Source organism: Daldinia childiae (genome assembly GCF_008694065.1).
Source record: "Daldinia childiae strain JS-1345 chromosome Unknown Scaffold3, whole genome shotgun sequence".
NCBI classification, from domain to species: Eukaryota; Fungi; Ascomycota; class Sordariomycetes; order Xylariales; family Hypoxylaceae; genus Daldinia; species Daldinia childiae.
The window spans coordinates 4,819,499-4,843,077 of NW_022984644.1; the positions used below are offsets into that span (position 1 = coordinate 4,819,499).

Below are 23,579 nucleotides of genomic sequence, written 5' to 3' on the forward strand. Positions count from 1 at the left end.
GTCGGGGCACGATTGACGTGATGACATACAAGTGGGCTTATGCTGTCATATTTGCTAGGAGTTCTGGTGGGCTTCTTAAGGATTGAAGCTACAATGTGAACATATTGGAAAATGGCCTATGAACAAAAAAACTACTTATATATTTATACGGAGATACGCAAAAGCGTATGTGAGGTAGTGATAGAATTGCTACTCAATGAGTATTAAAAAAAAGCTTGATTATAAGATGAACAATGATATATATGATTTTGAAGATATCGGAGTTCGATATAGGGATTCCGTATTATTGGCATTAAATGTGAAAGGTGCATGATCCTTGTAGCAGCTAATGTTAGTTCATTTTCTAACCGTCCACAGCGCCGTTTCAGCCGTCTTGGCCATTATGGCGGTGCTTGTTTTGGGGCTGACGGCGCTGTATTGTACCAGTGTACCTTACGTAGGCAGTACATAATTCAGTACAATATTGACGTGCAGATCCTGTCCAATCCCTAAAGGGGGATCCAATAGTACGTGTACAATTCAACGAACCTCCTGTAATGTAAACTTCTTTCTACATAACCTATCAATTAAGATTGTGGCAACCAGATAACTACCTTGAATTGTTCTAGTACTCTTTCGTTTGCCAGTTATTGAACAGATATTTTCTTTCTTCCTCTTATATATTTACTATTACAAGTTTAGAGCCTAACATTCAACCGACACGACAGCTCGTCTTCTACTCTCACGTATCACTCACACATGCCACCATTCGGCTGATTGCCGATTTGACCGAAACCCCCAGTGATTATATGTGTATATCGCTCTACGACAGAGATAAGAATAAACCTGCTTGCAAGCTACATTTTCGTCCGATGCGATCAATGTTATCTATTAATCCACACCAGCCCTAGCCTCCATAGGCTCGTATCGCCTTAGAATATGGCCGATACGGGTAGGAAGTCGAGCCCTGCCGCACCGAGGTCTACCACTGGTCTCGTACCTGCCAGTGCTGACGATGCCACTTCCATGAGGTCGCGCAGTAGAAGAGCGCCCGCAAATAGAGATGCAATAAAATCCCCAGGCTTAACACCCGCCCAAAGTTCTGCACCTAGTAGAGGTGTGAGTCCTATGCCATCTCCACGCCTCGGGAACAGCAAACTACTTTCGAGCGGACGGTCGAGTCCTTCTAATGCCGCATTCTCACGCGGACTTCTCGAGGGTTCATGGACACCGAGTTGGGCATCCGTTCAAGACTTTGCATCTTCTTTATTAGAAGGCGGTTACAATAGCGAACCTTCGCGTCCTAATAGCCGCAACGGGAACAAACCACAACCGAAATCAATATGGAAAGGACTTGGAAGTGGGATTACGAAAGCCGGCAAGTCCCCTAACGATTGGGGACCAGCACCTCCGGCTGGATCACAACCGGTTGCCGGTGACATCGGAGCAGGGTCTCTTGCGAAACGGGAGGCACAGCTGAAGGCTAGGAAAACTGCCAGCGTATTGGAAAGCTACGAGGGTGTTAATGGTGGTCTAGATGTGGCTGGGAAATACAAGAGGAGGAACTCAGACGAGACTCCACGAGGCGCAACGGAGGTCGTCGAGGAGCAACTAGTCTATTTGCACCATGTACAACCCACAGACACATATGCGGGTATTGTCCTTCGTTACAGATGTCAGGAACATGCATTCAGAAAAACAAACGGTCTATGGTCACGGGATAACATTCAAGTGCGTAAGCATTTAATGATACCCGTCGATGCATGCGAGCTCAAGGGCCGGCCGTGCGACGCCCCATCCCAATATTCTCAGAAGGTCGATCTTTTAGCTACTACCCCCATGACCGTGGACCTTAAAAGCCCTATCACATCTACCCCACAGTCGCGGCAGACCCACGATAGTTACTTCGACTCTATCAGTGGCAAGTCAGCAGGACTTGCTACACAAGGAGACGAGGAACCACCTTGGACTCATGTGCGATGGGTCAAACTCGATTTTTTCCAGGAGCCTGTAGAGATTGTCAGAGTCTCAAGGAAGTCAATGGGATATTTTCCCCCCAGGCGAAAGAAGAGTATTCACACTGTATCCACCTTCTCAACCCCGCGTCACTCTCTCGACCTATCAAAAGCCCTAACAAACACATCCGAAGTCTTCGACAGCCCAGCTCAACTCTCATCCAGGCGGCAAAGTTCCATCAGTGCGCGGCCAGCAGCTGCGAGTCTTGGTATTTCCTCGCCCGCTAGAAGCAGAGTCACTAGTCTGGGCGAAGCAGATGGCGTACCGGCGTGGATGCGCAGGCCGGGGGGAGTAGGATCGATGGGAAGGAGCGTCAAGGCCCCGGGCCCGGCGAAGGATTACTTCAACACATGGGTCAACAAGACACTCCCCGGGCTCGGTATCGACTCAATGCCCTCGATGTCCGTTATGGGGTCCGAGACCGCGCACTTCGGGTTCAATAAGGCGACAGAAGAAACAGCCGGGATTGTGGAAAGCCCCTTTGAAGACGGTCGAGAAGCTACCTCCCCGCCCCGTAACGGCATGGGTCTTGAACACGCCGCCGCGTCTATCGAGTCCTGGCTCCGTGGCGCGTGGGCAAAACGCCCGACTACACCAAGACTAAGCTCCCACAGGAGACCGCCCGAGGATCTCGATCTCATCGAGTTAGCGGATGCGAATAGCGACGATGGACGCAGAGGCTTGGAACCGGGACTCTTAGGTCAGGGTTTTCGCGGGAACGGCACTACGGGCCGGAGCGAGGGTGAAGGTACGGTTAGGGGCCGTTCGGCACAGCCGAGTGCGGTTGCTGGGAAGGGGAAGAAGGCTGACTGAGTGAGGGAGGGGCTGGTTGGTGGGAAGGGCGAGTGAGATATACAACGACGATCCGATGATGAAATTTTAGAAGAGCAAACATTTTCGATAGATGGCAGTTCATCCCGGTTCGAGCCGGTCCGATTTTCATGTTTGCGTGCGTGTACCCAGCCAGTCAACTTCGCGGCGGCAGCAGCAACATATCACGGTCATCCTCCTTTTTTTTTTCTCCCCTTTTCCTCGAGGCACGGTGTGCGCATGTTGTCTGGCTGGCTTGATGTGTTGATATGTGTGTGGCCTGCATTGCCGGAGGCGTTTAGGGGGATCCCATGGCGTTTTCTTTTTTTTGTGTGTGCCACGTCGCGGGGTTTGAAATTATCTATTTATGCCCAGCCCTTTTTTTTTCTCGTTGTTTTGTATATAGATATGTAGTTACCTAAAGTTACTATTACATAAAGATACTTTACAGACTTCAGGGCTTGCATTAATTAGGAAGAGGGAAGAAGGAAGGGAGGCGGAATTTAAGTATGTTGGCATTTTTTGGTGGCTACCTCTCTGGTAGTGGGATAGTATAGTTAGATTACTTATTCGTTAACTTTGATTGTTGCAAGTCCCGAAACAGAACTACGTGATATGACAAATATATTTTTCGCGTAACTATTTCACTTACTTGCTCGTTAATATAGGAGGTGGTAAAGGGGCTTATGTTGAATCTTATACCTTAGTTATCTAAGCTTTAGGTACGATAAGATTATCTGAAGCTTATTATCGATCGGCGTTTAAACTTCAACTTACACATATGTAGGTAAATGCACTTGAGCTTTATCTTTATCAACTCTAAGGTCCCCATTCAATTGGGTCCTTGCTGCGTTATGAAGTATACGTAGATATATGTAGGTAGGACCTAATCAAGCCTCTATACTTAATCCTCGGGTTTGGGGTTTGGGGCATAACCTTGACTTATGTAACTTGTTTGAATACCTTCGCTAACTATCGAACACCGTAGTAGTCATGTTTCCGCGACACCCACCGCCAGGCGATATCCCATCCGCACCCTTTCTACAATCGCGAATGCCACCCTCCTCCTACCTAGTCGTATAGGAGGTACATACATAGCTATTACTAGAATTAAACCCGCGCCATTGCAACTGCATAGACAGGAAAGAAATACAATAATGCCGATCTGCATCGAGTGCCGGCACCCGGTCAAGACACTATGGACGCAGTACTCGGGGGCCGGGGACCCGTCGAGCGGACATAACATCCGGCTGACGGTATGCAAGAAGTGCGGGCGCTTCTGCGACAAGTACGTTGAGCACGACTTCGTGGTGCTCTTCATCGACCTCGTCCTCATCAAGCCCCAGGTCTACCGTCATCTGCTGCATAATACGCTGATGCGAGAGCGCGACCAGTTCGACGTATGTCTGCTATTCTTTTCCAATTTTCCAATTTTATGTCTATTGTTGTTTTATCATATTGTTAGGTATTTATATTATTACATGAACGATGCTGATCGGTTAGGAATATTGCCAACAACAGCCGTCTATTATACGTCTCGGAACGCTATTGCTGCTCTTCGACGTCTATCTCACTTGGGCCCGCATCGAGAAGCAAGCTGCGCCTAATCCGAATTCTCCTACGGGGGGGAGTAACCTGGGGAGTCTGGCGCAGCAGCCTATTGTATTTCAATATCTATTCTTTCGTAAGTTCATCCTCACTCTCTCTTTCTCTTAAACATTCTGCTAACCATTTACTCAGTAATTCTATGCACTTTCTCTACGCTCGCCTTCCATCTCAGCATCCGATTCCTAACCTCGTCTCCGTTCTCCCCACTCAATTTCCTAGGCCTGCTGCCGACGTATGCGCGGCCCAATTCGGTATCGACGGCGCTCCTGGTCTCGTCGTCTACTAAGCTGTTCCCGATCCTCATGGTCATTTGGGACTACGACGTGCCTGCGGCAGCGCGCAGCCTCGGTTGGGCCGTTGTCGCAAACAATGTTGAAGCCCTTAAGATCTTACTAGACTGCGGGTATGGCGTCGCGCTGGCTCTGGCGGCTGCGGGCGCTGTCGCTCGTTGGTTAGTAGGCAGAGCGGTCTTGTGGGTTGTTGGGCTCGAGGATGTGGACTCGGGGGGCGAAAGCGGTGTTGCGGCTGATGGGAGGGCGTTGTGGGCGCTACTCGTATATGCGAGGGAATGGGCGGGAAGGCTAGCTGTTGGGTAATATATTAGTTGCTTCTAGCTTAGAGAAGAGTGCTCCTATAAAGTGACACAATATGAATCACAAACAAGAAACCAATTTGTTCAAAATGCTGTCGTATTAAGAACACTATGTCCGCGCAGATGTTCAGCAATGCCTGCTCGCTCTGTTGCTGTCAAGTGCTGATATGATTGATGCCCGTCTTCCAGAACGCCAAAACCAAACATGTAGATAACGGTAGCGATGTGTTATACAGGTCCATCCCCGGCTTAGTCCGGCTAGTCTTTCCCCCCTCACAACACTGTCGTGCTCTTTGCCATTCTTCTTCATTCTTCTTCCCAACATTGGAGTTGAATACTGAGATATCTCCTCTGTATTTCCGACTTCCGTAACTCTTACAAACTTCATTGTCCTTGATCCCTTTCAACCCCCATATCCGCATTGGATCGCTTCATAATCGGAAGAGGCGCAGGGCCCAGATCATTCGTGTTGGAAGCCCTCGCGAATGTTAGACCGTCTCGGCTCGATAAGCGGATGTAGTTGGGCCATAAAGGTGATGAACCACATAAGGTAGCAGCTGACGAATGCGAGGATAAGAGAGGAGCGCCACGTCCTATTAAATTCTCCCAAAGTCAGCAAGCGAGATCAACATCAAGAACATTGAACTTCTTCCTCATCAACTGCCGCCTCATAAAATGGGAAAGGCAAGAAAAGAGGATAGGATAACTCACGTCTGGTTTTCGCCCTTCGGCGAGAAGAACCAAGCTGCGACGCAGAGGGCGCCCACGATGGCGAGGCCGACGAAGATACTGTAACTGTGGTATGGTCAGCCAGCTTGTCTAGCTAGTACGGATAATACGCGGCCTCAGCAGCAGCAGGCGGCGCGCGAGAGTATTGTAACAACGTACCCCTTTGCCATATTGTAAGCAGGGTAATTATCGACTTCGAATTAGTAGATTGGTAGCTGGGGGATTGTAAAAGGATAGGTTAGGTAGTTGGCGTTGGAAAGCTTCGGGTCTAGATTGAAGCTTGCTTGGTTAATTGGTCGGGGTGACTCGTAATTGGTTAACGCGGTTCAGCCCTGTTGCTGTTGCGCTGAACGGTTCAGGACTTTAGGACGTTAGGGGCGCTAAAGGGTATGCTTACCTAAGTCATCTTATCGAGGGTACGAAGTACGTACATAGGTATTCTTTATTACTCGATCCCTGTTTTGAGATGGCATTTAAACTCAAGAATAAGTGAGATCATATTATTTTATCTCATACCCTTTTTAAAGAGCTTTAACGCAATATTTTAAATGTCAACACTACCTAGGTATTCTCTTCTATAAATTATGCGTCGTTCTCAAACTTCAACCCATAGTCCTTCCTCGCTGCGCCGTAGATTCCCGCAATATCGCCCTTATCACCTCCCGCGTGCTCGGCGACACTCTTCAAGTAGTTTTGAGAGACACTCAGCAGCTTGAGCTCGGCGCCTCCGCTCTTTGCCAAGTTTGAGGCGTGGCCCGCGTCTTTAAGTGCGTTGTTAGCTGAGAAGAGCGGTTCTTCCATCTTCCAATAGGTGCCATTTAGCATGCGCTCAGAGTAAACGCTGTATATGCCACCGTATAGCTGGTCGATAAACTGCTTTAGTGGCTCGGGACCGATACCGATCTTCTCTGCCGTTGCGAAGCCCTCACCTAATACCGTCACCATGTTCACGATGAAGGTATTTCCGAGTAGCTTAAGCTTTAGCGAGTTCGCTGGCGGCTGGTCCTCGAATGGAATCTCTGCCCGGCCCATTACGCCCTTGATATAGGGTCGTATCTTGTCGATAGCAGACTTGGTTCCTGCGGGAACGAAACTGCGTTTCTAATATAAGCAAATAGGTTCTTAGAGTAGGTTAGGGTGAAAGATTCCGACTTACACAAGCTGGCCTGCTTCGGCTGCTGCTGGCGCTCCGAAAACAGGACTCGCAATGAAATCGCCCCCCTTCTCTGCTACTGAGTCGGCGGCTTTTTGTGCGGTGTCTGGATGAATCGTAGAGCACTCAATGAACAGCTTGCCCGTTACGTCAACTTTAAGAATGGTGTCGAAGACGTTCTGGACTGCAGCGTCGTTAGAAAGGATGACGAAGATTATGTCGGCCTTCTTGACGCCCTCCTCGATAGAATCGATGATCTCAGTCTTTCCCGCGGGAAGCTTAGATGCCACGTCCTCGGAACGCTTTCTGGTTCGGTTGTATAAAAGCAAGGGCTTCTCGAGGTTGCCTTTCTCTACCAGATTCTTCACCATCCCCTTAATGAGAGAATCAGTGAGTCAAGCATAAGTATTATGATATTGGAGACTTACCCGCCCCATGTTCCCTAAACCGATCCATAATAGTTGAGGTGCCATATTTATTATTATATCTCACCGGCTACTAATATATATTAGTAATTATGTTAATCACTATAGTTACCTAAGATATATAATAAGAGGTGGTGAGTATACTTAGATAATAGTACCTTTTATTTGAGCGTGATAGAAGATCAGTTATTATAACACCCAGATACATTCAACAAATCTAAAGTGGTTATGTTTTTTTAAAGCGTCTATATTTCAAGCTTTAGGAACATCAGCAGAGGGGTAGCCTTTGTATCTAATATGATAAATAACTGTTGCAATCACTGGATGATAATATGCCCGGCCATTGACTAAAGTTGCCCCGCAAGCTTCCGGTCTAAAGCGACCTCTAACGGCCAATTTTCGTCATTAACATTCGGCTTTAACTTGTTCATGTAACTATGCGAACAACTAAACTTACCTACTTATATCGGCAGATGGTTGATGCATGCATAGGGGTTAAAACAACCTCATGCTTTAACCCACAAAATCCAAGTTACTAAACCAAAAGCTATAGTTATAGCAATCATAAACATGCGCTTAGCCGCCCAGGATGTTATTAAGTAGTAGGGTACGGACCGGCGTTCGCGCAAATTTCGCTCTTATTACAAACCTCCCTCGAGGACCTCATCATTGTCGACCTCTTCATCTAGCTCCACCTTTTCTCCTAGAGGACTATACTCCTCGGTACCAGTTTCTATCGGAGGCCGACGCCGCCAAGAAGCGCGAGCTAGCCCGCGCGCACCTCCGGAACTGTAACCTCTGCCCCCGGCTTTGCGGCGTTAACCGCTACGAGACGACGGGCATGTGCCTCATCGGACATGATGTCAAGGTCAACGTAATCGCTCCTCATTTTGGCGAAGGTCAGGGAGCTGATTCCATAATATTCGTTAATCCGATTTCAAACTAATATAAGCAATAGAGCCTTGTATACAGGGTCACAACGGTAGTGGCTCTGTCTTCTTCTCCGGGTGTAATCTTCGATGCACCTTTTGTCAGAATCATGATATTGCTCATCAGAGGAATGGATTCGACTTGACGCCCGAAGAACTGGCGAAGTGGTATATTAAATTGCAGGATGTTGGCCACGTTCACAATATTAATCTAGTTACTCCCGAGCATGTGGTGCCGCAAGTGGCTTTGTCCATATTACATGCACGCGATTTGGGATTAAAAGTCCCCATCGTTTACAATACGTCAGCATTCGACTCGCTCGCATCATTGGAGCTCATGGATGGACTTGTCGATATTTATTTGCCAGACTTTAAGGTATGGAACAAGGCTACGTCTCAACGCCTGCTGAAAGCCGAAGACTATGCCTCTACCGCCGCTGAGAGTATTAAGGCGATGCATGCGCAAGTCGGGGACTTATGTTTCACTGGTGACGGTATAGCGAAGAAAGGCGTATTGGTCAGACACTTAGTAATGCCGGGAAAGGAGGCAGAAAGTGAAGAAATCATGAGATACCTAGCGCAGGACGTTTCGCGAGATATCTTCGTCAACATCATGGAGCAGTATAGACCCGATGCTCACGTTGGGAAACCAAAGAGAAGAAACAAGAAAGAGACGACTGAAGAGGGAATTCAAGAGGAGGTCAGATACGCGGATATTAATCGACCCGTTACCAAGGAAGAAATATCAATTGTGAGGAAGACTGCAGAGGCTGTAGGACTGGTAAGCTCTATCTTATTCAAACCATTTACACTACGTATGAATCATATGAAGTTAACGATCGCTAACTCGGACTGATAGTGGCGTTTTTGCGATCCTCCTCGACACGACGGTTTTGCTATATGACGTCTTTTACATACATAAGGGTCTACTGAGAGTATTATAATTCTAGGTAGATTCTTAAATTTGGTATAGTTAACTATACTATCAGTCTGATATGTTCTATACATAAACCTGAGAACCTCCTTTTCTTTTTTTGAAAGACATTGATATAGCCTAGACGGGAAACTTTACACTCTAGAACTCGCTTTACTCATTCCAGAATCATTTCCATTGTGGGTGCGAATCAGTCCCTACTAGATAAAGTCTCAGTCTACAGTCTAAGGTGTATTTGTATAGTTATGGTAAATGTCTGTTACGTTCCAGAGTATGACAACTTTTGTTGATACTAACATCATACTACAGAACAATAAATCAATCCTAGGAGTTCGGTTCTACACTGCATAAGTAGGTATCTGTTCTCTTTATAGAAACTCTAGCCACACCTGGAATCGTAGTTTGCCTTGTACTGATATTATTGTCGTGAAACCAGAGCACCCTAGAGAATTGTCTCTTCTTGAACTCTTTCTATTCATTTTCTTACACTGGTGTATATCTGTCTCATCCGCTTTACTAGATGACTTGGATTGATCTACAAATAGCCCCGTCTCTCCACGTATATACAGCATAGAGTAAGTCCTATAAACTAAGTTCGCAGAGGCCCCAACTTCATTATGCCAGAAAATACAGGAGACCAGAAGCCCCGCCATAATAATAGCTTCAGGAATCATATGGATAGATCACAGCCATCCCATTACCGTAGAGGTTCTGGATCAGAACCTAAGCAGACGAAAGTCCGCAGTGACCCCTGGCAATCGGTTAGTGCATTACAACTAGGACTTCACCCACGTCCCTTCCATGAACTACATACAGAGCGTATATGTCTCCTCGAAATGCTACAGTTGCATAACAAAAGAGCCCTCGAACTATTTGAACAGGTGCCAATCTCCGAAGAGAATATACAAAATGCCGATACCCCGTACAAGCTCAGACAAGCGAAGAAGAATCGCGGCTGGTTGAGACACCGTATCACTGACACTGTCGATGAGGAGAAGAAGGTACTAGCGCGGCTGAGCGAACTGCATGTTGAGATACAGTGCCAGGAGAGATGGGTCCAAGTTGAGATGAAGAGGGTAGCGAGGGGACTTTCGCAGCAACAGCACAATCCCAACTTTCCAGATTACCCTCCACCGCCGCCAATATCGCCATGGCCCCGTCCGAACCCACCTCCGGCCCACAACGCTCATCATTCACCCTACGTGGGTATTGTATACCCAAACGCACCGTCTTGGGACGCCTTTCCGAACCAAGGAGCTTATCCCGGATATTGTTGGCCAAATCAAACTTACATATGTCCCCCGAACGTGCCGGAAGCCCATCATACGCCCGGGCCATTTGAAATAGATGGTACCTTTACTAGTAATGTAATGGACGATACGTCCAACAGTCATGTAGAAGTTACTGCGAGAAGCCCTGAACTAGAACAGCGGCGGCCGAGTACTCCGCCTCTAATAGATGAAGACGGGTCCGAACACAATCAAAAGCGGTGCAATTCTACATGGTTTTAGGGTACTGGCACGTTCTTTAGAATGCAATGCGAAGGGACGGTATGGATTTTGGTAAAGGGGGAGCTCATAAGTCATCGTTTAGAGTGTTTATAATGAGAATCTACTTTGTCTTGAGAGTAAGACTATTACCGATAGTTGTATCATCCCATCCCTCCGCCGTAAGCTATCCAGTAATAAACTTTAGTTTAAGCTGCCCAAATCCAGTGCTCATGCAAATTCTCCAAACTTGCCGTTGTCAAACCCTAAATCCTGCGCCGACAACCGTTTTGCGCGCGTGCTGCTATGCGAAGTCGGCGGCGGCGGAAGTATTCCCGGACCGCGAGGCGCTGCCGCAGGTGATGCCGAAGACGGCGGCGGAGGTAACGAGAACGACGATAGACCTTCGTTGTTCGAACCCTGAGGAGGTGGCTCTGGCTTCCGTCTGCCGAATCTTCCCGGTAAGTTGACCGTAATCGTCTCGCCTTCCTTCAGGCTGAGATCGCGCTTCTCAGCACTGTCTTTCCGCTCGACGACCGGCTTCTTCCCGGCCTGCCCCCCGGCCTGATTGCTCCAGCCAAGGGTCTTCTGGGCCTCCTGCAAGGACACACCGAAATCGAAAGCCTCGCTACGCTCCTCGAAGCCGACGCCTAGAGTGGCTTTGCGGCCGGCGTCGTCCTGCACGCGCAGCGCAAAGAACCGCGAGCTATCGGAGACGGGCTCGACAATTGCGGCAGCCGTGTACGGTGCCGCGGCAAATAGCTGGCCCGTGCTGGCGTCCTCGAGGATGATATCCGTCTTCACCTGCTCGTCGCCATCACCATCGGTGTCGGCGTCGGCGTTGTTGCCGGGCACGGGGATAGCAGTCTCGATGACACGCATGCGCGCTGTAAAGATCTGTCGGTCATTACTACCCTCTCCCGTCCAGGTCGCCGCGACATGTCCCTTCCCGGGGGTCATGGGCGGGATGTTGTAGACATGCACGGGGTTCGCTACGAATAGCACTCTTTGGATGGCATCGGGTGGCAGCGTTCGACCAGTAGCCGGGTCGATTGACTCCATAATTTTTTCCTTCCTTTGCCTTGATTTTAACCTTAGGTTAGGTACCTAACCTAACCCCACGTAAAGCGGACAACGTACAGAAAGTTATGTGGTGAGGGGTGAGGGGTGGTCTATCCGGTTTGCTAGTCGGAAGTTGATGCTTCTTTATCATGTAAGTCCAGCCAGCGTCTACGGGTATGACGAGGGTCGGCGGCGGAGCTTTTAGACCACCCCTGAGTCCCTGCAGGTCTGCAGGTCTGCAGGAGCTGCCCCCTATTATGTACCTACATGTAGCTTCCCCTCCCGGGTCTGCATATTGTTGCCTGGTTGTAATCCGTAGGCCTGGAAGAAGCCGCTAATGCCCAAAGTTTAAAGAATCTATGTGGGTAGGTACCTATGTACTATAGGTATATGGATTGCCCCGCTAAGATAATCGATAAGATAACTTTAGAAATACTAGTTAGTTATACCTTGAAGTTTCCGATAATCTACCGACTCCATGCGCTTTATCGAAAAATCCTCAGCGTCACTTATACTATCTAGCCTAAGGTCCTCATCAGCATAGCATTGAGCTCCGCCGCGAGCTTGGAATTGCGCATGATGGCTGGCCGGAGTGTTTCCCCTGGGGCGGCGCTCCTGAGATCATCTCGGATGTTCTCAATGCCAGCCCCAATACCTGCTCCTCCTGGTGACCTTTCTTCGGCAACTAAACACTACTCTCCGACTTCCACGATCCCTTTCCCGACGCATCTTACTGTGACGACGACTGCGTCCTCTCGAATCAATGGCGACTGGGGTTTTAAAAGACCATTTCCTCTAAAGACCACGACGAAGACCACCTATCCCCTTGCGCGGGTAAGGCAGGTCGATTCTGTCGAGCAAGTTACAGATTTCCAGTCTGCATCAGACCATACGATGACTTTACGGAAGTACCAGGAAATGAACCTGCCAATTAGTGTACCAATTTCAAACACCCAGGATACTCATTCGGCTGTTAAATATACGAAGTCGGTCTTTGAAGAGGATGCCGATTTGACTGCTTTGAGCGATGAGCAGAAAGCGCAACTGGCAAACAAGAGGTGGAAGTTCTCAGGGCCATGGCTTGCCGGTATGACAGATGGCGACTTTAAGAAATTCCTTGACAAGAAGGTGCGGAATAAGCGTGTGGAATTCCGTGCCTTTTTAAAGAAGATCTATGCGGCCGAGTTATCGAAGGAACAGGCACAGAAGGCTAGCGAAGCTGGGGAGGCGATACCACCGCCACTCACCGGCGACAATATTACGGATGACCAATTGACAGACTATATGAGGGTACTGAGGCAAGACCGCATGGACCTATACAACCTCGTTAGTCGGTTCCTAGATCTTGCTCCAGTGGATTTGGCTACCGAACTCCATATGCTTGGTAGATTGATACCAGGAAAAAGGAAAGAACTCGTCAGTGGGAGTCCGTATGGGGCAACTGGACCCCCTATTACACACCCTTCAGCTGGTATTTCTTATCTGCGCACCCGGAATTTCCAGGAGAACCATGCAATCTACGGACCTCAATTACAGCACGCCCCTATCAAGGCGAGAGTCTTGAAACCTACGAACTTCACTGCGAAAAGTTTTAAACCGAGTATCGGTATTGCTGGATTTGTCGGTAACACGCCGAACGAGGATACAGCATTTAACTCATCGAAGCAGAGGAACGTATCTGAGTTCAACACAGCTATACACAAGCTGGATCTCGATAAATACGGCGGATCGAAGGTCTACGTGCTGCCCAACATGGCCACAGTCGATTCCACCGGAAGGGTTTACGTCAACATAGGGGAGGCGAATGAGGTGAGCGTGTTGGTGCAGAAAGAGATGGTGGGAGAGGGCACCGTATTCGACGAGGTTGTGAAGAAGGGTGCGACCCCGCAAGTTCCCCGTAATCCTAGGGACACTGGTAGCTTCAGCGCGCGGCCGGGAAGCAGGGTGTCCGGCAGTGCGAGTAGTTACGGCCTCGGTCGTACTTTTGGGAACAATAACGACTACGAGTAGGATTCACGAGGGCTATAGTCCCTAAAGTGGGATGAAGCAACGGAGACATCATGTAGCATTTGATGTAAGCTCTGTGCTTTGTATGATTTCTGTACATATCAGATAGGAGATATCCTCTATAAAGTAATAGAGGAGGCCTAGTAAATCAACACCCAAGCTCAAGTAATTCCATCTATCCTCTTTGACTTTATGTGGTATATGGTATCTGGAATATGTAGTGGGACTCAATGAAGATATGTAATAGTAGGACTGCCAGCTGTCAATCGCAATTCAGCGGCTGTCAGATAAGTACTTAGATACTTAGGTACTTAGACAAGGACCCATTAATTCTTGCCAATCAAGTCCCGACGTGATTCTCTCCTGCCCTAGGACCCAGAGTTTTACCGAATTTCCCCCCCACACAGATTCTGCACACTCCCAATAATTCTTTTTCGAGACATTCTCAAGCGCAACTTTTAACAATCTTCGGACTTCTTTCAACAACCACATTCTACCCCTACTAACCCGTAGCCAATACCGCCAAAATGGGTCGTGTTCGCACAAAGACTGTCAAGAAGTCCGCCAAGGTCATCATTGAGCGGTACTACCCCAAGCTCACTCTCGACTTCGAGACCAACAAGCGCGTCTGCGATGAAATCGCTATCATCGCCTCCAAGCGTCTACGCAACAAGGTCAGCAACTACCTCCGGCTTTTATACGAGATGGAAATTCGCATGCAATTGCAATGGTCGAACTAGCAGGAAATCCAAGCTAACTGGGAGGCTTACAGATTGCCGGCTACACTACCCACTTGATGAAGCGTATTCAGCGAGGACCCGTCCGTGGTATCTCCTTCAAACTGCAAGAAGAGGAGCGAGAACGCAAGGATCAATACGTCCCCGAAGTCTCCGCCCTTGACTTCGTCCAGAACACCGAGGCTGGCCAACTCGATATCGATGTTGAGACTAAGGACCTGCTGAAGCACCTTGGCGTACGTTTCTTCTCCCTCCGCTGTCTTGAAGTTAGATGTCATTTGCTTACCATGATCTGATATATAGTTCGACAACGTCCCCGTCAACGTCGTTCCCGTCACCCAGCAGCAGACCGCTGAGCGACCCCGCAGATTCGGCGACCGCGCTCCCCGATAAACGTTACAAATATTAGCGATTTCATCAGGTGAAAAGTGAAGGAGGGTTATGATGGTTGGTTTGGGCAACTGGTATCGGTCTTAACATGGCTTTACGGCGTCTCTACTACGGACGATAGTAGGTACCATTCTAGATCCGCAATTGACGAGATCTTTCCCACACAAGGTGTCCCTGATTCTCCAGTGCTCTCTCTGGGGATGACGGTTGATGGCCAATTCTTATTCCTTCTGCCCATACGTGACTTGTACTTGACTGGGATTTACAATGTCTAGGTCTTTATTAACTCCCCAGTCCCCGTAAGTTGGACAACTCGGCATTAGGTATAAGGGGATGGTCATAATGTTGGCCATTACACTGTGTGTCTCGGTACAAGTTATTGTCTTTGCCATTATTTTCTACTAAGGGTATCTCAAATGAATCTAATCAGAACGCCGGAACTATGCTAGTAATGATCAAATACTATTATATCATTCTGATGTCGGCTTTTCAGAATCATCCTCTTTCACATCTTCGTCTTCGCCTTTTTGTTCTAGCTCTTGGTTGAATTTTGGTTTGTAACCGTCCAGTACTAAATGGCTCTCGCCATCCTTATCCAGCGTGGGCTCTTGCGGAGCCATCCTAACGGATTTCTCCCTAATCGTAAGCTTAACCTTTCTCGTAGACGGCTTGTCCACCGCATCACCTCGTTCGAGCGCCAGATCCTTAGCATCCTGGGCAGCCTTCCTTTCCACGCTCTGTAACTCCCTCTCTAGTCGTCGAGTCGCATCGTCTTCTTCTTCATCGGCCTGCTTCGGCTCGTCCAACAAATCGATCCGGATAGATGAAATGCCCGCTCGTTCCCAAGCCGCGGTCTCACCAAGCTGCACCTTGACGTACATGGCGCGGCGAGCGCATTCCCTCGAACACCACCGCTCCAACTCCTTTCGTGGCACGATGCCAAAGTCCCCCCGCCCCCAGCTCACCAGCTTATACTCGCCGCCCGGGCCAAGACGCACGCGCGGTCGCGGGCACAGCGCGTACCCGCATTTCTTGAGCGTGTTGCGCTCTTCGATCAGGTCCTCGTAGTCGCCCGGCTGGAAGAGCCGGACTAACTGGCGGAAGGCATCGGCGTCGGAAGGGGAGGGATTCGAGGCGTCGTATGTAGACGAGGAGGCTAGGGGAAGCTTCGATAGCTCGATGATGGTGTCCTGGATTTCGTCTTCGAATACTTGCTGCTGCTGGATTATGCGCGCTTGTTGGATGGCCGTTTGGCGTACGTCGGGTTTGGAGGCGGCTGGTTTGTGTTCTTCGATTGGGAAGGGGGAGATGGGAGCTATGGCTGTGGAAGGGGATGAGGTATTGGTTGTTGTTGTTGTTGTTGTGGGTTTCTTTAAGATCCCCTTGGGCTTCTTGGGTTGTGATGAGGCTGTTGAAGTTGCTGAAGACATATTGTTCAGATCCTTGGTATGATTTTCGTTATTTTGGTAGATCTAAAGAATAGGTAATTAGGTCGTTGTAGCTCTTCAACTATCGTATTGAAATTCTATATCGGCGTCACAGTCCCGCTATTACGTAGTGACACGGTGGAGGGAGTAAATCTGTTTTAATATTTTGGACAGTTTCGTATGTATTATCTGCAGAAATCGTAATCACCCCGCACGGTGCGAGTTGTACGGAATACTCTTCCACAATTTAGGTTAGGTAGTCCTGATAAGGCAATGTGCCACAATGAAAGCTGAGGCGTTTAGCCACCGGACTTACTTACCTTCCATACCTCCATAATATAACAAAAAGGAGCTTGTCTCAAGCGAGGGAAAGGTGCATATAACATCGTCATTGGCCCGTGCACTTGCCTTAACATTAAACATACTCTCATAGTAGCAGCCTAGTCTAGGGACGTTCGGAGCGGGCATCAGCATTGAAGCTAAGCCAAGCCGACGAAACCCTGCACACTGCATTGCATCCTTTCCCTCACATTTGAATCCCATCAGGCGTCCAACCGCACTTTTCAGAACTTTTTTTTTTATCTTTTGCCGATTAGATTAGTCCCGACCCCTTACTGATCCCGTCGCTACTACGGGCCTCATAGTGGAATACGGAAAGCGGAAAGCGGAAAACGGAATACGGGGAATACAAAGCAACATATTCATTAATCATATGCACCCAACCCAACCTTGAAGCACGCAACCTCGGTCGACCAGGCTAAGCTTGGCTTTTACGGTGGGTTACATCTCATCTATTCAATCGTGTAAAAAAACCATATAAGGGTACAAGTTCATGCGCTGACGTCGACCTACTCCCAGCCGCTAGCTGTGACAGGCTGCTTGCGAATGCTCAGCCTCATGCGTTCCCCTTTCAACCTAATTTATCGGATCGTGATACATCACCTGTTGTATTAAACAAACTCGAGAATAGATTCTTGTTTCCTCTCCAACGGCTAGAGAGAGAAACAAAAACAATTTACAGACCCCACGGTCGCCTTCATCTTACTCACTGTCTACGACCCCGCCAATTACACAAGAAGCTCCCGAGATCGAGTTCCACCAAGGTAATATTGCAACATTACCACGCTTGACATTTCCATCATCATGGCTGCCGTGCCATTCAAGGTGAAGGCCATTTACGAGTACACCTCGAGCCACGAGGACGATCTGCCCTTTGGAATTGGCCAAATCATAACCGTCACCGATAATGAGGAAGATGATTGGTACGGCGGTGAATATGTTGATGATTTAGGGGTGAGGCGAGAGGGAATATTTCCCCGAAACTTCGTGGAGAAGTATGAACCGACTGCCCCGCCACGTCCAACAAGAACTCGTAAGAAGGAGGCAGAGGCCCCTTCCTCGCCTCCGCCGCCACCAACAGCTGCTCCATCCTCTCCACCGCCTGTGGAGGAGCCTGCGGATATACCATCAGAAGTAGCCTACGGAGAACCACGTGTTGCTTCACCGCCGATTCCAGTTCCCGCTCCCCGCTCTCCTCCGGCCCCAGTTGCTCCTGTAGCTAAACCGCCAGAGCCAGCCCCCATCCCGGCTCCCGTCCCCGTCCAACCTAGGGCTTTCGAGCCGGCAAGCCCACGAGTCGCTGCTCCGCCGGTATCAAAATCTCCAGCTCCGGGTCCTGCTCGAGCCGCTCCCCCGGTGTCTGAGAAGCCCGGTGGCAATTCCTTCAGAGATCGTATAGCAGCTTTTAACAAGCCAGCAGCTCCTCCGGTTGCCCCTTTCAAACCTGGCAACCTTAGCTCCGGCAGTTCCGGTTTTATCAAAAAGCCTTTTGTCGCTCCCCCGCCCAGTAGAAATGCTTTTGTGCCTCCGCCTCGCGATGTGCCTACCGCTAAAGTATATCGACGGGATGAAGATCCCGAGATCAAAGCTACAGAGGCAGAATCTCTAGAAAGTGCGGAGAAGGCCGGGCTCGTTCCTGCGGGGACCTCCGAAGGTCAAGCGGAAGACGTACCCAAACCAACTAGCTTAAAGGAGCGAATTGCCTTACTCCAGAAGCAACAGGCTGAAGCAGCTCAACGTCATGCTGAAGCCGTTGCAAAAAAGGAGAAGCCTAAACGTCCTCAGAAAAAGCGTACCGAGAGCGAGGAAGGGACACCAGCAGATGAGGCGGCAGAAGCTCCGCCTCCTTTGGAAAGAAAGGACACAGCTGAAGTCGCTAGCAAAAAATCTATGGACGAGCCTAGACCTCCACGACTGTCAATAAGTTCTCGGCGAAGGTCTTCTGCAGCACGTCCTGAGAATGACGGGAACGAGGCGGACATGTCTGGCGCAGGAGACACAACAGAAGGGCAAGAAGATCTCACCGAGAAAGAAGATAGTGATGAAAAATCTCGTCCCCATAGAGGAACTGCTGCTGAGCCAGAAATCCCAGAGGATCGAGAGGGGGAAGAAGGACAGGAGGAGGATGTCGACCCCGAGGTCAGGCGAAAGGAGGAGCTTCGTGCCAGGATGGCGAAGATGAGCGGTGGCATGGGCTTCCATGGTATGTTTGGTCCGCCCGGGATGATGCCCGTCGGAGGCCCGGCGATACCCAAGAAGCCTAAAGCTTCACCACCATCAGAGCGCCGTTCGAGCGAAATTCAAGACAGGCCTTCGTCGCCTAGAATGTCCGCTCCCCCGGTGCCGACTTTGATGGCTCTCCCTGGCATGGGGAAACCCAAGCAGGAAGAAGAAGAAGCTGCCAAATCCGATCATGATGAGCCAGGCGAGCAAGACATTACACCAGTTGTCAGTGCTCAGCCAACTGGCTCAGCTCCAGAACGTAAGTTTCAACCCCGGCGTGTGCTTTGTCTTATTATGACTACGGTAAGGCGATTAACACGACGGTCAGCTCTGTCAAATACATCTAGTGCTCCACCTCCCGTCCCTGGAAGCCGACCTGCACCACCCCCGGTGCCTACAGATTGTTGGTTTCACCTTTATTTTTATTCTTTATAGTATTATACTAATTATCTTCCCAGCTCGACCCCTTCCCACCGGCGTAACTTCACCCAGCCAGGGCTCCGAATCCGATGACGAATTATCCGAGAACCCCCAGAGAGCTCTCGAGACTCCCCGAAGCGAGGCTCCCCCGGCTCCCATAGCCTCTCCTACAATGCCGACTTCACCACGAATTCCCAATCGGCCGACCTCCTATATGGGCGAACAAGCTTCACCAACCTCCCCGCCGGTGCCAAGTAAGAGGAATAGCCGCCCTCCGCCTCCTATACCAGGCGGTGCTCCACCTCCCCCTATCCAAAGTCGTCCCCCACCCCCTCCTCCCCCTGGTGGCCCCCTAAGTCGCTCTTCTACAGCTGATGAACGAATTGCACTCCCAATGCGGCCTGGGACTTTGGACAACGGTGAAGAGGGTGAAGTTACTGAATATGAAGGCGATTATGACACTGACATCGCATCTTCGGTCCCTCATAAGGATGCGCTTAAGTCGCATGCCCGGGATTCGAGTTTCGATGACAATACCTCATTGCGTTCACCGGTAACCGATATTCCACCTTTGCTACCCCCTCCGGTCCCCAGCGCCGCTGCTCCGAGAGCTGGTCCGCCGCCACTGCCCAGTCAACCTCCACCAGGCTCGAGGGGTTCTATCGACGTACCTCGGGCCGCTCCTCCACCACCACCTCCAAAAGAGGCATCGTTTAACGATGACGATTATGATCCTTTCAATTATAATGCCGCCCAAAGTTCTTCTGCCGCGGCTGCCCATAGTCTAGCCACCCATGATGAGCCGACACCAACACCTCAGTCGGCTTCCGCGTATCATTCGCCGCCTCCGCCTCCGCCAGTCACCCGAGGGCCCCCACCAGCACCGCCAGTTAATAGGGCACCACCTCGAAAATCATTAGACGTGCAAAGACCAGGTGGAAGAAGATCAGTCGACGCCTCCCGACCGTCAATGGAAACGGGCTACGTGGCAAATGAGATTGATTTAGCCGGCCATACACAATGGTGGCTTTCGCCAACCGGACTTCCTCCGGTCTTTCAAGGTAGACCAGATATTTATACCGAATGCGATGAGTCAACCTCTGGGACGTCAGTTACCAAAGAAGTGTTTATCCTATTCCAAGATTACTCGCAAACCGTAGTCACGGTTCATTTCGACAGCCAAAATCCCGCAGACGTTCAGCTTGAGCAACGCCATGAAGCACCTCCTCGGAGCCTTCGCCAGGACGAGCTAGAAGGGGCGTACGAGCAATTTGGTCGAGCACTATCCAGTGCCGTTGCGACTAAGAAGGACTCAGTCGTTGGCGACGGATCTCCGTGGGCGCTCATCTTAGAACTTCTCAAGCCTCTGAAAGGTGTCCTACTTCCCGTCGGCAGACGCGGTTATGGTGCCTTAGTCTACGCCAATTTAGCTAATGCTTCGACACAACTAAACGACGAAATTAGACCGGGAGATATCATTTCTATCCGCAATGCCAAGTTTCAAGGTAAACATGGACCTATGCACGCCAAATACACTATGGAAGTGGGCAAGCCGGACCACGTGGCGATCGTCGCAGAGTGGGACGGTACCAAGAAGAAGGTTCGGGCATGGGAACAGGGTCGCGAAAGCAAAAAAGTAAAACAGGAGAGTTTCAAGTTGGAAGATCTTAGGAGTGGCGAAGTGAAGATCTGGCGGGTGATGCCGCGTAGCTGGGTCGGGTGGAGTTCAGACTAGCGGTCTCGAGGACCGTCCTGCGAATACCTGTGGCCGATACTCATGAGGGTCGGCACAGATGGGAGGGTCAGTGTGGATAGCCCTATGCGAATGCTGTTCTAATTTCTCCCCACTTCCCCTTACTCCCTATTAGTTAGTACGGCGGAGAGATGACGTCGGCGGCAAAAGGGGTAAAGGAAGTAATAGAATCTACGGTATGAAGCATTAAGTGGGGGGGTGAGGTGTGGATATCATGGAAAGAGGACAGAGATGAAGATGAGAGGCGTGATGATGATATTATTGATGAGGACTAAGACAGGAGTGAAATGGAAAGCAACGAAGAAGCAAAAGCAAGAAGCATTCGTTAAGGTATCCGGGTCGAGTCGCTCGTGTCATAGTCATAAGTCACGATCGTAATCAGTCATAGTCATGATCATAGTCACAGCTAAAGCTATGGATGATGATGATAATGATGGATGTTCTTCTACCACGATTGACAGCAGCGTTGTTATTACTACCTACTTACTACCTACTTATTACTACATACTTCGCTCATGTACGTTACGGTAGCTATTGCGGAATTTGCGTCTTTTTTTGTTAGACCAGACTTTGCTTGCGTGGTTTTTTTTTGTTTTTTTTTAATACTGTCTTATACGACTCGAGACTACATAGGTATATCTTGATTCTCGTCGTGATTACCTACTGGTAAGCTATGTTCTCATATTGCATGCGACATCCCGCGATCAGGGAAATGTATGCGTATGATATACGTATAGGTACACATTTTATGTCGCATCGACGTTGGATATCCGCGCAAGATTCGCGTTGCTATAAATATCTCACCTCTTATACATAGGAGTAGTATAGTGTATCCAGTATTTTTCACTTTCTCCCTTGCCCTACTTATTTCTACTTGTTGACTCGGTATGTACACCTGTTTACTTACTTACTTACGTATAGCAGCACACACTTAACCAAGAACAGTTGTATCGGAACATGATGTTCCTAATGTTAGGTATTTACTAGCGAAGTGTTGTTGGGTATCTAGGTACCCAGGTATGGGAGATGGATAGGCATAGTTGCACGTGTTTGGAGGATTGGCGTTGGAAGCTGGATATCTGACGTAACTGTTTAATAATGAAGGGAGATGGGTATGTTCTAATGGGGGTTGACTGATGGTAAGTAAACTGGTTGATTACCTAATCGTTCACTTAGATACAGGATAGGAGAATATGAATGAGATGCATAGGTGAAAGTGAAACTTGTCTATAACTTGGTGGTAACTTCGGCGGTATTTTAGTTTTTAGTGTCCCGTATCACAACCTAACTAGCTTGAGTAACTGACTACCTATATGCCGGTAAACTATATCTTAGGAGAATTAAGGAATAGGTAACTAGGTAACTACCTAAGTTACCATGATTATAATATTCCTAAATCAACGGATGATGCATCAACTCAAGTCTCCGGCTCTTCGACTGAACCTTCCCCGTACGGAATATTCTACGTACAACATTTACCTATGCTGTCGTCCTCCCCCCTATAAACAAATCTTCAAGTAACACACCAAAAGAATACCGACATATAGATAATAATAAAAATGTCATCTTGCACAATACGTCATCATATTTTTTTTAAGACCGGGGTATATAGGATATGTTTATGTACGTGCTGGGTTTATTCTCGTTGCACGACAGCCGGTGAGAGAAAATGGAGGAAAGGTGGAAAAGGTGGACGTCATTTAGCTTAGGTCAGGTACGGAGGTGCAGAGGGAACACATTAAAAAAACCCAAAATTTGTCATTATACCCACCCCCACGTATAACCTTATTTTTTTTTTAAAAATTCGATAAGCGAATATATGATATAACTTAATGAAATAAATCGATAAAAATGAACGTAATATAGTGAAATTTACATATAATTTTAAATTATTTATATAAATTTTTAAAAAATATAAATATTTTTATATTATATTTATTTATTTTATTTATTTTTAAAAATAAAGTTTATTATTTATAAAATTAATAAATTATTTTAATAAATTATTTTAATACGATAATATAAACTTTTTTAATTTATACGTTTATTAATTTTTTATGATAAATTTTATTTTAAATTAAATATAAAATTAATAAATTATTATAATAAATTAAAATAATATAATAATATAAATTTTTTTAATTTATACGTTTATTAATTATTTTATTAATTATTTTATTAATTATTTTATTAATTATTTTATTAAATTTTTATAATAATTTTTAATTTATTTAATATAAATAATAAATTTTATTTTAAATTAATAAATTTTAAAAATTTAAAATGTTTTATTTATTTTATTTATTTTATTTATTTTATTTATTTTATTTATTTTATTTATTTTATTTATTTTATTTATTTTATTAATTTTATTACGTAATTTTAATCACGTGTTATTTAAATATTTATAAAAAAAAATTTTATTATTAAATTTTATGTAATTAAAAACTTACTATTTAATACATATCATGGCTATAAACCTACCCTATTCATTTAAAAGCTTATATGTAATAAACAATATAGTTCTAATCGGTCTTATTTTGATTTACCCCCTTCACC

The 23,579-nt window shown here is 47.7% G+C and overlaps 10 protein-coding genes across 10 annotated transcripts; 6 read left to right on the forward strand and 4 right to left on the reverse strand.

Annotated features, from left to right (window-relative positions):
- Positions 1-918: 918 nt before the first annotated feature.
- On the forward strand, positions 919-2,808 carry GL218_04031 (uncharacterized protein; the record flags this gene model as incomplete). Its single annotated transcript, XM_033580612.1, has 1 exon — positions 919-2,808. One exon carries the CDS (start codon positions 919-921, stop codon positions 2,806-2,808), a length of 1,890 nt encoding a protein of 629 aa, XP_033436910.1.
- A 1,154-nt stretch (positions 2,809-3,962) lies between these two features.
- GL218_04032 (Protein arv1) lies at positions 3,963-5,009 on the forward strand (the record flags this gene model as incomplete). Its single annotated transcript, XM_033580613.1, has 3 exons — positions 3,963-4,205; positions 4,309-4,489; positions 4,546-5,009. 3 exons carry the CDS (start codon positions 3,963-3,965, stop codon positions 5,007-5,009), a joined length of 888 nt encoding a protein of 295 aa, XP_033436913.1.
- Positions 5,010-5,465: 456 nt separating this feature from the next.
- On the reverse strand, positions 5,466-5,904 carry GL218_04033 (V-type proton ATPase subunit e; the record flags this gene model as incomplete). Its single annotated transcript, XM_033580614.1, has 3 exons — positions 5,466-5,598; positions 5,717-5,800; positions 5,894-5,904. 3 exons carry the CDS (start codon positions 5,902-5,904, stop codon positions 5,466-5,468), a joined length of 228 nt encoding a protein of 75 aa, XP_033436912.1.
- A 412-nt stretch (positions 5,905-6,316) lies between these two features.
- On the reverse strand, positions 6,317-7,360 carry GL218_04034 (putative oxidoreductase YfjR; the record flags this gene model as incomplete). The annotated part of the gene is made up of 3 exons (XM_033580615.1): positions 6,317-6,827; positions 6,891-7,261; positions 7,316-7,360. The coding sequence occupies 3 exons, from the start codon at positions 7,358-7,360 to the stop codon at positions 6,317-6,319; spliced, it is 927 nt and encodes a 308-aa protein (XP_033436915.1).
- Positions 7,361-7,901: 541 nt separating this feature from the next.
- GL218_04035 (uncharacterized protein) lies at positions 7,902-9,145 on the forward strand (the record flags this gene model as incomplete). The annotated part of the gene is made up of 3 exons (XM_033580616.1): positions 7,902-8,211; positions 8,271-9,022; positions 9,101-9,145. The coding sequence occupies 3 exons, from the start codon at positions 7,902-7,904 to the stop codon at positions 9,143-9,145; spliced, it is 1,107 nt and encodes a 368-aa protein (XP_033436914.1).
- A 1,748-nt stretch (positions 9,146-10,893) lies between these two features.
- GL218_04036 (Adaptin ear-binding coat-associated protein 2) lies at positions 10,894-11,724 on the reverse strand (the record flags this gene model as incomplete). Its single annotated transcript, XM_033580617.1, has 1 exon — positions 10,894-11,724. One exon carries the CDS (start codon positions 11,722-11,724, stop codon positions 10,894-10,896), a length of 831 nt encoding a protein of 276 aa, XP_033436916.1.
- Positions 11,725-12,300: 576 nt separating this feature from the next.
- On the forward strand, positions 12,301-13,734 carry GL218_04037 (uncharacterized protein; the record flags this gene model as incomplete). Its single annotated transcript, XM_033580618.1, has 1 exon — positions 12,301-13,734. One exon carries the CDS (start codon positions 12,301-12,303, stop codon positions 13,732-13,734), a length of 1,434 nt encoding a protein of 477 aa, XP_033436730.1.
- A 524-nt stretch (positions 13,735-14,258) lies between these two features.
- Positions 14,259-14,861, forward strand: GL218_04038 (40S ribosomal protein S17; the record flags this gene model as incomplete). Its single annotated transcript, XM_033580619.1, has 3 exons — positions 14,259-14,405; positions 14,504-14,704; positions 14,772-14,861. The coding sequence occupies 3 exons, from the start codon at positions 14,259-14,261 to the stop codon at positions 14,859-14,861; spliced, it is 438 nt and encodes a 145-aa protein (XP_033436917.1).
- A 467-nt stretch (positions 14,862-15,328) lies between these two features.
- Positions 15,329-16,288, reverse strand: GL218_04039 (uncharacterized protein; the record flags this gene model as incomplete). Its single annotated transcript, XM_033580620.1, has 1 exon — positions 15,329-16,288. The coding sequence occupies one exon, from the start codon at positions 16,286-16,288 to the stop codon at positions 15,329-15,331; it is 960 nt and encodes a 319-aa protein (XP_033437253.1).
- Positions 16,289-17,428: 1,140 nt separating this feature from the next.
- GL218_04040 (SH3 domain-containing protein C23A1.17) lies at positions 17,429-21,002 on the forward strand (the record flags this gene model as incomplete). Its single annotated transcript, XM_033580621.1, has 2 exons — positions 17,429-19,250; positions 19,306-21,002. The coding sequence occupies 2 exons, from the start codon at positions 17,429-17,431 to the stop codon at positions 21,000-21,002; spliced, it is 3,519 nt and encodes a 1,172-aa protein (XP_033436679.1).
- Between the last annotated feature and the right edge of the window lie 2,577 nt (positions 21,003-23,579).